The 14,848-nt window shown below is 35.2% G+C and overlaps 2 protein-coding genes across 3 annotated transcripts; one reads left to right on the top strand and one right to left on the bottom strand.

Annotated features, from left to right (window-relative positions):
* The first annotated feature begins 7,351 nt into the window (after positions 1-7,351).
* On the top strand, positions 7,352-8,967 carry LOC125191331 (UPF0496 protein At4g34320-like). Its single transcript, XM_048088872.1, has 2 exons — positions 7,352-7,654; positions 8,497-8,967. Exons 1-2 carry the CDS (start codon positions 7,352-7,354, stop codon positions 8,965-8,967), a joined length of 774 nt encoding a protein of 257 aa, XP_047944829.1.
* A 781-nt stretch (positions 8,968-9,748) lies between these two features.
* Positions 9,749-13,580, bottom strand: LOC125202138 (protein DETOXIFICATION 33-like). Of its 2 annotated transcripts, none has more exons than XM_048100485.1 (8): positions 13,296-13,580; positions 12,186-12,611; positions 11,945-12,060; positions 11,301-11,387; positions 11,144-11,200; positions 10,651-10,889; positions 10,047-10,252; positions 9,749-9,943 (listed from the first exon to the last, which is right to left on the bottom strand). In XM_048100485.1, exons 1-8 carry the CDS (start codon positions 13,515-13,517, stop codon positions 9,842-9,844), a joined length of 1,455 nt encoding a protein of 484 aa, XP_047956442.1. In that variant the 5' UTR covers positions 13,518-13,580; the 3' UTR covers positions 9,749-9,841. The 2 variants fall into 2 exon arrangements, with proteins under 2 accessions (XP_047956442.1, XP_047956443.1); XM_048100486.1 differs by having other exon boundaries at positions 12,186-12,597; positions 13,296-13,419.
* Positions 13,581-14,848: the final 1,268 nt, after the last annotated feature.

The following is a 14,848-nucleotide window of genomic DNA, read 5'->3' as shown; positions in this document are numbered from 1 at the left end:
AAAATTTAAAAGGCCGGATTAACTGGCGTAGGAATCAGCTGTGAATATTTTGACTTTCTCCACGTTTGAGTCTAATACCCATTTGAAGCCTTCTTACGTTTCTTTAGGCCAGGGCCCACTCGTCAGCCTTGTCTCACTTTATTCGGTATTTTATTTTGTTCATATAATTATATCCATGTATCCCCTCCGTTCAATAGTAATGAAGGCGTTTCATTTTGACACGAAAATTAAGAAAAAATTGTGTTAGATGAGTTAATTAAAACGAGAATAAAGTGAAAAATGAAAAAGGTAGAGAGATGAACAAAGAAAAAAGTAAGAGAGAGTATAGTATGTGTGGAAAAATGTGTTAACTTTTACTAAAAAGGGAAATGACTCTATTAGTATGGAACGTACCAAAATGGCAAAATGACTCTATTACTATGGAACGGAGGGAGTATGACTTATCAAACCCTACCAAACATGTTGTATATATAGTGGTGTATCAAATAAAACTAAATTAATCTTGTGAGTAGACTTGTCAAATTGGGTACCCACGGATATCGACTCGGGTATCCAGTACCGAAAAATCGGGTATCCAATCCGGATTTTGAATTTTTATTTTAATTTTTTTAATCAATTGTTTAAGAAAATTAACTACAAACTTTAAGAAATAAAAAATTTGTACTCCATCTGTCCGCGAATAGAGGTCCCGTTTTTCCATTTTAGTCCATCCGCGAATAGGAGTCCCGGTTCACTTTTACCATAAATGGTAATATGGTCCCACCTTCCACTAACTCATTTCACTCACATTTCATTTAAAACTAATATATACAAGTGAGACTCCTATTCCACTAACTTTTTTCCATCCATTTTTTTAACATATATTAAAACTCGTGCCGCCCATAAATGGGACTCCTAATGGCGGACGGAGGGAGTAGTTCGAATTTGATACAAACTTAAAGTAGTTCGAATTCAAGAGAAGAAAACTACCACAAACTTTTAGAAGTAAAAAAATCATAAGTTATAACATTCCTCATTCATCCATAATAAACATCACAATTCATATATCAACCCAAAATATGACTTAAGAGTGAAGAATTTTGGGAGTATATTTAATTATTTAATTTTAAAATAGAACAAAAACATAAAATATTAAATTTGAATTTTTTAAAAAATAATTGAGTTATTCGGATAATTTGGGTATACCCGATCGGGTATCGAGTTATCTGATACCCGATAATCCAAATATCTTATACCCGAACCCGATTCCAAAATCCGAAAAATCAGATATCGGGTATCCAATTACCTAATATTTCGGGTTTGGATATCGGGTATTCAATTCCCGATATCCTTTTTCCTTGGTGGTGAAGAGATGGCCGGCTGCTGGAGTTGGATGTATAGCAAAGAACTTGTTGAGTGCGGCCTTAGCCGATTGAGAGATAAGACATGCCATGCCTATTATGCTGATAGATTGAATTTGAAGGTTATGTTTGGGTGACGGGAAAGTAAAGTTGGCGAGAAAAATGATTTTTGAGAAAATGAATTCTGGGAATATGATTCCTAATAACTTTAGTTTACTTTGTTTTAAAAAATATCAAGATTTTAAATTTATATTTAATTTAAACATCAACCTAAAAATATACTCCCTCCCTCTATGAAAAGTAGACTCATTTTTTCATTTTAGGTGTCCAAAAAAAATAGTTCAATTTCCAAAAATGAAAAGTTTCCCTTTCATACTTTTCTCACTTTTTCTTCCTTCTCTCATACTTTTATTTACTTTTTCTCCATATCTCTCGTACTTTACCTACTTTTTATCATTCTCTTTCTTACTTTACTAATTTCTCATTAAAACATGTGCCGTCCACAGATGAGACTATTTTTTATGGACGGATGAAGTATTTACTAATTTTTATTTATAAAAAATAATAACATAAAACTTTTAATAAATTATGAATTACAAAGAATAATAATTATATTATTATATTTAGATGCATAGGTTAAATATTGATCCTCTCGATCTATATTATGATGTATGATATCTCTCCAAATCAACCATTGCATAAGTTATAAGTTGACAATATAAAGTTTGCAATATAAAAATAAAGTTCGGTGATACCCGCGGGGATTTAACTCTCCGCTTCCATCTTCATCTTCACATCTCTCCAAATCAACCAGCTATCGTCGATCCATTTCCTCCACCTCGATTCTTCTCAAAGCCGTTGTGAGCGGTGATGAACAGCCACACGAGGAGCGCGGCTGAAACAACGGGCATTTCCTTGATGCCCAACGCTGATGTTATGGTTCAAGAATTTGTTTTGGTGCTTGATGATCTGCGGAAGGACCCTAACAACACTAACAAATTGATGGATTGCGTCCGCAGCCACTACGCAAACAACCTCAACGCCCCCGAGTTCTGCTCAGCTCTCCAACGACGTCTTGCTCACCCACAAACGCCAAATGATTCTTTCATACTTCACAATTTCTACCGTGAATTAGGCTTTCTTGACGAGGACCATTCGACGATGGAGAAGAAGATGAAACACATCAACGAGAATATCAGCAATGAGCTCATTTCCATCGCTGTCTCCAAGCAGAGGTACTCTGTTTTCTTCACCGCTGCGGCCATGATCTGCGCGGCCGCGGCGTCGATTGTTGCGGTGAATGCCATTCTCCATATGTCATCGGCAAGGGCAGGGATCGCAGCTGCAGCTGCGGCCTTCTCCATTTTGTTGAATGGAATCGGGAAATGGCGGCAATCGGTTTTGAAGAAGGAGGAGACTGCGCTCAAGAAACACAAGCAGATAACAGAGTATATGATTGCGGGCGCCGAAAATGGCGTGTATTATGTCAGCGTTATTGAGAGAATGGCGCGCAGATTGGACTTCGTTTCTGAAAAATTGTCGGAAGCGGCTTATGATGGGAAGAAAGTGGCGGCGGTGGAGAATAGATTTAAACAGTTGATATGGAAAGTTGAAGAGTACGGTGATGGGATGAAATGAGTGAAGCAAAGTGTGATTGAGAGCATCGTCAAAATGAAAGTTGGTCAAGATTGAATTGATTTATCTTTGTTTGTGTGAAAATTACTTCGGATCTTTGTTTCACTTTTCATATTGTACATTTGGATTATTTCACAGGATTGAAGCCTTGTTTAAATTGGAAGGTGATCTTTTAACTATTGTATATTACTTTGTATGCCATTGGAAGTTTCATTTCTTAACGGCACAAGTTTTAAAAACAGTGGGTGAAAAAAGTTAGTTAAAAGAGTCTTACTTGTATATATTAATTTTAAATTTAAATGTGAGTGGAATGAGTTAGTGAAATGTGTAACCTTATTACCATTTATAGTAAATATGAACGGGGACTCCGATTTGTGGACAGACTAAAATAGAAAAACAAGACTCCTATTCGCGGACCGAGGTGACTAAACAGTTTGTAATACTAATTAATACTCCCTCTGTCCCAATAAATATAAAACATTTAGTTTCCGGCACGGGATTTTATGCAGTGTTATTTTGTGAGTTGATGAAGAGAGAGTAAAGTAGGAGAGAGGGAAAAGTAGAGAAAGTGATGTTTTCATTTTAGGAAACGTTTCATTTTTAATGGGACAATCCAAAAAGAAAAACGTTGCATTTCTAATGGGACAGAGGGAGTAGTATTTTGTTGAAATTGAGAAGGAGTACATGAAATCAATCAAATTGGTTAGCAGTAACAATTTATTAAGTGATGCATTCTATCTAATATAACGCGAAGTTGCAGCCACAACCCACAAGGATGGTTTTGTTGCACGGTTGATGTTGTCTTCGTCATTAGTCTATATGACATTGGTGTTGACATCGTTCGTTCACGAGTTTTTGTATTTTTAATTAAATGATAGTATATTTAATTTATTTAGAATATTAATAAATACTGTAAAAAGTGAGAAATGAATAAAGAATAATTTAATTAGCATACTAATATAATTTCCATATGAAATTAATTGAATTAATAAATGAATTTACTTCTTGTCCGAATTTTATGAGTATTTTAATTAAATATTATATTAAAAAATTAGAATATATATTAAATATAAGAAATGAGAAATGAATAAAGACTTGAAATATGAAATTCATGATGGTGTAAGTGTAATAGAAAGAAATTGTAATTACACGTATTGTTTCGTAAATGGAAAATAAGATAACAAATGATGCTAGCTCAGCTAAAGACTACTACTGTTACTCTATTATACTCCCTCCGTCCTGATTAAGAGTCACACTTTGACCGTACACGAGTTTTAAGAAATGTAGAGAAAAGTTGGTTGAAAAAGTTAGTGGAATATGAGACCCATTTTTTTATATTGTTTTATAATAAAATGTGAGTGAATTAAGTTAGTGAAATGTGAGACCTACTTATTATATATGATCAAAATGAAGTGTGACTCTTAATTGGGGACGGATCGAAATGGAAAAGTGTGACTCTTAATCGGGAACGGATTACGCACCTGATTCCATAGCACGTGTTTATGCTTCCAATTCACAAGGAAATCACACGCCCTTGTTTTTTATTAACAAATATAAATGGAAAAATAGTTATATAACTAATATATAGTCAAATTTTGATTAGTGTGTTAAGATACCCATTTCATTGTTATTAACAGAAGAAACACACGCCTGATTCCGTAGCATGTGTCTACGCTTTCAATCCACAAGGAAAGCACATGCCTTTTTTTTTTAATTAACAAATATAGATGTAATAATAGTTATATACAGATGATAGTTTCAGATTGACTAGTATTGTAAGATAATATCCTTCCATTGTTATTATAAGAAGTTAAGAACAATTGTAATAATTATAGTCAATTAGTATTTTAAAGGTCTTACTTGAATTGTTAATAAAGAACATTAAATTGACATTTCTGAAATTTGATAAATAATAATGACATTTCTGTATTAGCCTCTCTACTTGCTATAATGTAGGAGTAGTAATATAACTGATTTTAGTCTAATTGATATTAATAAAAAAGTGAGTATTTTAATTAATTAATTTAAGTGAGAATAAAATATCAAAAAGAAAAAAGAATATAATACGAAATACTATTAAAGTTTCTATTTTTTATTAAAAAAGTTATAAGTATATACGACTCAATTAGAAATATGATCACTTAGAGCATCCGCAATGGTACTTAGGCCAGCCATAGGCCAGCCATTCTCTCCCCTGCCACGTCAGCAACACTAAAAAATCCACCTGCCACATCAGATTTAGGCCAGCCGCAATAAAAATAATTCAAAATATACTACATTTACGGAATTAAAATTACGATTAAAATACGGAATTAAATTTACGACACATATACGGGAAAAATAATCCATTTCATTAAAAAAAAAGTACAAAGATTATGAAAAAAAAGTACATGATTTTTTTAAAAAAAAAAGGTGTTCAACACATGAGCCCCGCCACTCTCTACTCCTCATCGTCGTCGCCGTCGTCCTCGCCCTCGCCGTCGCCGCATTGCCGCCACCCGTGGTATCCGAGCCCACGTCGGAACCCGCTAGCCGTGCCCTCGAGATCTCCAAATCAACACGCATGCTCTCGAGCATCTCGTGAAGAAACATCTTCTCCGTGGGGTCGGTGGCGTTCTTCCACTCTTGGAAGACCTTGTACATCTGAGCCCGCGTTTGGTTACGCGAATGGAGAGTGTACTCGAGGGCGGAGGACTGATTTCGCGGTCGCCGACTGCAATGGTTCGGCTAGTCGATCGGCTAGCGCGACGAATCGGCTAACCGATCGCTAGCCGACCATTGCGGATGCTCTTATCTTGGGTTTTATAACTGTTAAATAAGTTATTGTCCCATTTTATAGATAGAGTTTGTCGTGAGTGGAGAAATGGAGAGTTGAATATTATAAGTATATATGACCCTATGAGTATGTAAGTGAAGAAATTGTGAAAATATATGGAGTAGTAAAAGTTTTTTGTCTAAAATGGCACAACTGCACTAATTTAATGATATTTAAAATATACTTTCTGTCAAATGGACTAGGTCAGCTCGGCATGGCCCAAAGTTGGTGAGGCATGCTTGATTTGAGGCTCGGCCCAAGTTGGCTGGGCAAACTTCTCATACATCTCTATGCCAATCTCACCCCACACTCCATCGATAAGTATGTTGGATTGGGCTGAGTTTAATTCTAAAGTATCTTCATTGCAAAATAAAGTAGAATAATATACGTGGGTGATTTGATTAAGGTTATCAAATTATAATAATCTAATTAAAATATACGTGGGTGATTTGATTAAGGTTATCAAATTATAATAATCTAATTAACACGAATTTTAATTCATAATTGAAAAACAAGGGAGAAAGGATAAATATAGTGGAAATAATGTAGTAGATGATTGTGAGATCCATATTTAGAATGATGTGTAGGGCTAGTATTGGTTTAAAACTTTCCATTTTTACGACTTAGTCTAATTTTGGTGGACGGTCCAAAATGATAAAACTTGTCTATTTTTTTTATGGACCAACGGAGTTCTACATAATTTTATAATTTATAATGATTGAGGAATGTTCTACTTAGAAATGAATAATATGCAAACAATTTATTCTCATATCTGCTTCTTTAACCCGATTCCCTTTTGGATACCCATACCTGACCTGGATATTCAATCCCTAAAAACGGGTATCCGATTAAAAAAAAATCAAAATATTCATTATAGTTTGAAGTTTCACACTTCAAATCCCGTTTCAATTTCAAATCGGGTAATTTGGTAAAAACTAAAATGACATAAGTAGAAGCACCATTATTTTTATCGTGTTTGTCATTAAATGGAGTATTTTCAATCCACAATATTAAGTCATTATTATAAATGTGAAGAAAATTAAAGCACGATCATTTAGATTTGCATATAAAGTTTGAATATTGAGCAAGAAAAATTAAAACGTTTTAAAGGTAATTTCAGAATCCTTATGTTTCGGTTATGTAATTCTATAAGTAACTTAAAATAAAATTAAAATTTCAGATACCCGATCGGGCCGATAATTCTAAAATCTAATATCCGAACCCATATTTACTCTAAAACTTTCGTATCGGTCAGGATCACCTGAATCTACGTTAATATAGTCATTTTTACTATTCACCCTGCATAATCCAACATTATTCACCATTTCACCTAGACACTCCCACCAAACATACAGAATCCAACGTCATTAACCATCCCAACAACCACCATCATTCAACTCCCTCTCTCTATATATATTAGGATAATACGAGTCCTTCACCAACCCAAATTCCATCAAGTCCTGCTCCGCCACTCATCACAGCTCTCCAGCGCAGCCAACCGGCCGCACGAAACCGTCGATTCCTCCTTCTCCGTCGCAGAAGCAACCAACCGGTTTCCGTCATGGCTGAAGAATTTATTTTGGCGTTCCAGGATTTGCAGAAGGACGATTCCAATAACGAGAAATTGGTGGATTTTGTCCGCAGCTACTACGACAACAGCATCATCTCTCTCGAGTTCTGCTCAACACTCCAACGGCGTCCCAACAACTCCGCAAATGATCATCATTTTCCTCCCTTCTTTCATAACTTCTTCCATGATGATTTATCCCGTCTCGTTTCAGATCATTCCATGATGCTGGATACGCTGAAACCGATGTGCACCGGATTCGTCAAGGAGCTCGATAGCATCGATCTCTCCCAAAAGGTGTTGATAGTGGAAACGATCATCTAATATGTTTGGTAACATCTCCTATTTAAAGCATCTCCAAGGAAAACAAGGTAAATTGAAGAAAGTTAATATACCGTATTATGAAGAGGGTATGATAAAAATATGGAAAAGAGGTAAAAATACTTCTTTTAAATTCTTGTATACATCTTCTACAAGGTTAATATACGGTAAAGATCTCTTTTAAATTGAAAAAGATATAATTAAAAAAATTGCCATATTTACCTTTTGGATGGAGGAGAAGTAATGATACTCTTTTAAACTGAAGAAAGAGTTTTTGTGAAAAGAAGGTATATATTTGATAGTTATTTCTCCTTACCACTCTTAATCTTCGTGCTCAAAAGTTTTAACTCAAAACTTAGTTAGGTGAAGAAAGTATTCCCCCCGTTCCCTCATAGTTGAGGCAAAACTTTTTGGCATGGAGTTTAAGAAATTGATGTTGAGTGTGTTAAATAAATAGATAAAAAAAGTAAGAGAGAGAAAAAGGTATATAGAAAATAGCAGAAAGTGAATAAAGTCAAGAGAATAAAGTAAGAATGAGTAAAGTAAAAAAGAGAAAAAAGTTACCATATACGGAAATGACTCAATTAAGAAGGAACTTCCCAAAATGAAAAAGTGACTCAACTATGAGGGAATTGAAAGAGTGCATTTTAAGAAGGTATATTTACCTTTTTGAAGAGGTAAAAATGAAAAATAGCTTTTCAATTTACCTATTTTCTTTGGAAATTCTTTAAGAGCCGTCAAGTGTATAAGTGGTTTCAATTATCTCTTTACATCACTGCGAGATATTATAACAACTTTTTTGTTTCGATTGCCAATAGGTGTGTGCTGTTTTCTTCATCGCGGCTGTCATAATCTGCACGGCCGCAAGTGCTATTGCTACGGCGAATGCCAATCCCCAGTGGGCATGGGCGGCAGTGGCAGGGGCCGCGACGGCTGCCCCAGTGGCCTCCATTCTGTTTGGCGCGCTCGGAAAGTGGTGCCATTCAGTACATAACAAGAGTGAGACTACAGTAAGGAAATATAAGGAGATCACAACGCGTATGATTTTGGCCGCCGATTGCGGCATAAAAGATCTCACAAACATTCACTTAGTAGCTAGTAGTTTGGAGTTCGAGACCAAATCTTTGTCGGAAACTATGGATGATGCGAAGAAAGTGGCGGCCATGGAAAGGAGAACTGAAGAATTACTACAGAAAGTTAAAAACTACAACGGTGAGATCAAGTGGGTTAAACAAAAGTGCTTGATATTATTATCAAACCCTAAAACTATCGTGTCCATCGTTAGTTGAGTCATTTCTTTTGGACACAATATTTAAAAAGTTGATATTAAAGGTTAAAGTGAAAAAAGAACAAAGTAAGTAAGAAAGAGAAAATATAGTAGTTATTAGAAAGAATAATGTTTTTTTCCAAAATAGAAATGATTCATGATATGTACCTTGTTTTGAAATGTATGTTGTATTGTTCCTTTTTCCAAAGTTAGGACCATGGATGTACCTTTGATTTGAAATGTACTTTGTACCGCACCTTTTTTCTTTAAGTCGGACATCCACACCTTGTATTACACCTTTTTCTCTAAGTTGGATATTGGATGTCCGACAAATGTACCTTTTCTCTTTAAGTCGGATATTGGATATCCGACTATGATTAGTACGTACTTTCTCTGTCCCATTTATGATGACCTATTATTTTTTCGTACTTAACAATAAATAATTAAATTGGAGAGAAAGTAAGGTAATGGAGAGAATAATATAGAAAAGAACTTTTCTATTCTCTTACTTTACTTTCTCTCAACTTTAACTATTTATTATCATTTGCTCAAAACACATGCAAAAAATAAAGGGGTCATCTTAAATGGGACGGAACGAGTACGAGATTTGATGGGCACAATTAATTTGCTAAAATGACGTGATTCTCTTGCATACACAAAGATCAAGCTGAAGAGCAAGAAAGAAGCCAAACAATAAAGGAACACCACTGCAAGAAGCGGCCAGCTCCTCCCCCTCTGCCGCTCATCACAATTCATCAACGCCACCAATCGCCACACAAATTAAGCGGTGCTCACACATAATGTTCACATAAGATATGTAGGATATATACCATTTCTAATATAAATATACCAAGTTTCAAAAAAATGACAAATGAAAGAAACAAAAAGAAATCAATTTAACGGTCTTGATTGTTTGTGATCAATTCATTTTCAACACATCCAATTTGAGGAAGGGTTGAGGTGCCATGTGATCTAACCCTCTCCTCAGCATACAAGGCCTGTAATTCAATCAGACAACATTTAGAATGTACCATTCTAAAAATAATGTGCCATGTTTGATTTAATTAAAGAGAAGAAGTGAAGTATATATAATGCACAAACCTCTTTTCTCCAGTTAGCTCGTAGCACATATACAGAGAGAATGGCGATTTGCATAAAGGAACCGGCTAACATACCGAGCCAAATCCCTTTCACACCTAGGTCAAGTTTGTAGCCAAGCAATGCACCCATCGGAATCCCAACCGCATAGTAGCAACCGATGTTTATAATAGCAACGGATACTTGCCACCCTGCCCCGACCGCCACCCCTAGATGAAGGACACACTTATTAAAACCCTAACTCCATCTCCGAGCTTAATTTCCGAACACTTTACAACTTTTAGGACATGTTTGGTATAATAGAATGAAAGTGATAATAGAATGATCATTCATGCCTATTTGTGATTCTATTGCTTTCCTTGGTACGATACTGTAGGAATCGTGTTTCATTTGGAATATCCATTTCTCCAAATTGTGCAACTATTCATTCCTTTTATATTTCTTGTGCCTATAAAGCAAAAGAATCATCCAAGATTTGTTATTCTTTTACTACATTCATAACTTTTCTACCTTCATTTTATTTCATTCCATCGTACCAAACATGTCCTTAAACTCTCAAAGACATACACACCCACATCACACATATGCACTAGAATATGGATCTTACCATTTAGTATTGATTGAATGCTGTTGAGGAGAATGGAGGCTGCCAAGAAATAGGCTAATTTGGAGGTCTCTTTCTTGACTTCCTCCATGCTAGAAAACACTTTGGGGAAGCTGTTTTTGGTCGCCACAATTGCTATTGAAAATACAACACCAAACATTGTTGATGTGATCACAGCTACAATGATGGAAAATTTTGCAGCCTTAGGATTATTAGCTCCCAATTCATTGCTAACACGAACACTACCAAAAAATGTACTAGATTAGATGATTACAACTTTTGGATTGGCTAAAAATAATAACTACTTTCTTCGTCCCAAGTTAATTGATGCGTTTCTTTTAGGGGATTTAAGGAATTGCATTTAAAGGTTAAGTGAAGAGTGAATAGGATACAAAAGAGAAATGAGTAAAATACCAAAAGGAAACGACTCAATTGTATTGTGACTATACTTAAATATGACTCATGAACTACATTAAGACAGAGGGAGTAATGTTACCTGATTGCAGCATTGAAACCGACAAAGATCATCAATATCCAAACTTGTACATTCATGCTGTCATTTTTTTTTACCAAAGGAGGAATACTGTAAGATGTTATGGTAAACTGAATTTGGAGTGAATTAATAAAATGAATAACTAAGGAGCAGAAGTAACCATATAGATATAGAATCTACCGCGATTTCTGGATTCTTCAACCACCCAACCATGAGGATCACAACGGTGTAATACCACACTTCTAAGCTACATCAAGAAATGAAAATAGAAGAGAGAAAGAGAGAATGAAGAATAATTAAGTGTCTAGATGATATTATAAGCTTTTCAAAATAACTAACAAGAAATAAAACTCAAAGGTGTGTATTTTTTTATGGAAAATGGTGGAAAACATTATTTGCACAATTTTCTACTCTTTCCACACAATGGAGGATCCGGAAAATGAAACTAACAGGGCTTAGTCTAGTGAATAAGGTTGTCGCATGCGTTAGAGAAAAAAGACCTGAAGCGAATCGTAACCCTGAAGGATTGAGGCATTGTGGGGTTAGCGGCAATTACAAAGGCCGAATTTAATGAATTCTCGTGGCCCTCATAATAGGCTGGAAGTGGGGCATGTCCACCCCAATCTCATTTGGATCCGCCATTAATGTTTTCACATATTCTTTAAGATGGACAAAATTTTCCAACCATATTAGAAAAAATATTCAACTAAGTAGCTTATTTGCTTTCATTTCAATCCATGATGATATTATCACGAAGTATTTTATGTGACAAACTTTTCTTTACATAGTTGAAGAAAAACTCACCACAACATAACAGCCGATGCAAGCGACAGCTTCACAAAACTCACCAGGGATGCAAACGCTGACACAGAAAACCCAGTCCACGATTCCGGAAACCAACCAGAGACAACATAAACAAACTGCAAGACCAGACAATCAAGCGCAACTCAGTTGGTAAGACGCTTTCCCTCTAACTAATAGGTCAGGGGTTCAAGTCAGTAAGACGTTTTTCATTCAACCAATAGGTCAAGGTAAAAAAAAACACCTGAGCCAACATGATCAGCGACCACGACACGTTCCCGGCCATCGCAGCGCCAAGCAGCCCTTTCTCGAGCCACGTCACGAAAATCCAATTCAACACAACATGAAATCCCAAACCAAACATCGAAATCACGGTCATAACCCATATTCTGCTCTGCGCCTGGAGAAATTTCTGCACCGGGAAGTTCAAAGCGAAGGCGAGCAGCTGAGGGATCACCCATCTAGCGTATTTTCCGGCGAGCTCGGCGACGTCGTCCTTCTGCCGGATAAGTTTTAGGATGGGAGACGTGAAAATGTAGAGAGGAGTTAGGCACAAGGATGTGGCGATTGTGATGATGCACGATCTTTGCATGTAGATTCCGAGCATTTCGAGCTGCCCGGCGCCGACGGCCTGCCCGCATAGGGTTTCCAGTGCGCTGCCCATTCCGAGCTGGTTATAATGGTAAATATTTGGTAAGAAACAGGAAGGTGTGAATATGTGAGTGGATTAACCCTTACTCCCTGCGTTAGCCACTAGGAGTCCCGTAGGATTTCCATTTGAGTTCGGCTCGGATTTTTATGAAGAAAAGTAGGTGGAAATAGATAGTGAATTGTGATACCTTTTTTATATACGTTTTATAATAAAATGTGAGTGAGATGAGTTAGTGGCATCGGGATCTACCTATCATTTATAGTAAATTAAGGTTTAATTTGCTATTTTTTTCATTTGTTTGATGCTATAAAGAAAAGGAACATATCAAATTTTAATACTAATTAATTTTTAAATAGTGGAGTCAATAATAATTTTTAAGCAATTAGAACAAAAAAAGTAAATATAGAAAATAAGACAAAACAAATACTAACGTATAAAGCATAATATTTCACAATTTATATTTTAATAACCAAAAACCAACTATATCAAATTCAAGATTCCATGGGATCACTGTTTTTAGGGGAATACTGCTAAGCTACAATGGCAAACATATTGGATGCTTGGGGAGCACATCTCTAACCAAAAATTTTACTTTATCTTTTTATATTTTATTTGAACAATCTTAGTAAAAGAAATCCGATTTTAGTCTCCTGAAACTATTTTAGTCGAAAAATCGCATTGTTGATTGGTATGAATACGTACCATTATGCCAAAGACGAAGCCCTCGAGGACGAGGGCTACGATAGAGACAGCGGCGAGCTCGAGCCCTCCAAGATGTCCGGCGAATGCAGCGGTGACCACTCCAATGGAGAACTGCGCCACCGTGCAAACGATGGCCGGTGCGGCGATATCCCACATCTTCTTCGATTCCTTCCATGACTTAGCTTTGATTCCATTACTTTGGTGGCTGTCGATGGGATCCATATATATTTTATACTCCTGTATGAGATCTGGGATTTTTTTGAATGGAAGAAACAAGGAGAAGACATTTCATAATACTATGTAATAAGATATTGTTTGTTACATTTTTTGATGCCAAAAATACCATTTTGATAAAATTATATTGAACCTACCCACTTGTCATAAGATATTGTTAGTTAATTTTTTTTGTATGTTAAAAATACCACTTGTCATAAGATATTGTTTGTTGTATGCTAAAAATACCATTTTGAAACCATCCACTTGTGAACCTTATTCACTTTCATTCTTTTTCCTTATATAAAAAAATGCAACTTAAATATTTTTATTGTTGAAAAATTGATTTGTATGATGGGACAATATGGCATTGATGCCAATATTCATTTGTTCGATATTATTAGTGCAATTATTCGACGTGAAAATTGCATTATCCTATATTGGTCATTCAATTTTTAGGGTAAAAAAATTATACCTAACGAAAAAAATTAGATATATTTCACATACAGCTTATAAAAAATGAGTGGAAATTTTGCCAACCATTTTGCAAATTGCATTTCCATAGTATTTACTATGCCGATTACAATTGGCATGGAATTATAAATAGTGAATCATAACCTCGAAGCACAAATGCCTCCGCCAAATAAGGGTCAAACATGCACATGAAAGGTGAAATTATATATACTACTACTATTAAGCACGACATATATATGAGGTCACTTAATAATCATAATATTGTTAATACGGAGTATACTATTTAATTGCAATATAGCTACATGGATACTATTTTACCGCCAGTTAATTTTATTTATTTTAAATTTTAAGTGTTTATAGTGCCCTGTGATTGATAGTGTTTTATATGTATACGGTTGCTCACAATCTTTTGTGTCTTGCAATGGCCATAAATAGTCATTTTAGTGTGTTAATAAAAATTTCATTATTATTAATATATAATGCTCAATATCCATCATAAGTTTTTTAAAGAAAATATATCATGGAGTATAACATTAAGTTTGAATATTTTGTATAAAATGGTATTTTTTGTTGATCAAAATAATAAATTATTAGTGAGACCGAAGCAAAAGACTTGTGAGAGAGGATCCAAAATGTCAGGTCACCTAATTCTAGTAACCAAGTTAATAATTTAGTTACGTGATAAATACTTGTACGTAGTAATTTAACTACTTCTCAACTTAATATAAAACCTAATGACAGACTACCATTTACTTCCTCTGTCCGTAAAATGTTATCCACTTTTGTCATTTCGGTCCGTTCGCAAAATATTATCCACTTCATTTTTTTCCATGTTTTGTAATTAGACACCATTATCCATTAACTCA

This window comes from Salvia hispanica, chromosome 1 (assembly GCF_023119035.1).
Source record: "Salvia hispanica cultivar TCC Black 2014 chromosome 1, UniMelb_Shisp_WGS_1.0, whole genome shotgun sequence".
Classification (NCBI taxonomy): Eukaryota; Viridiplantae; Streptophyta; class Magnoliopsida; order Lamiales; family Lamiaceae; genus Salvia; species Salvia hispanica.
The sequence above is the reverse complement of the archived record's forward strand: the minus strand, read 5'-3'. Positions and strand labels throughout refer to the sequence as shown.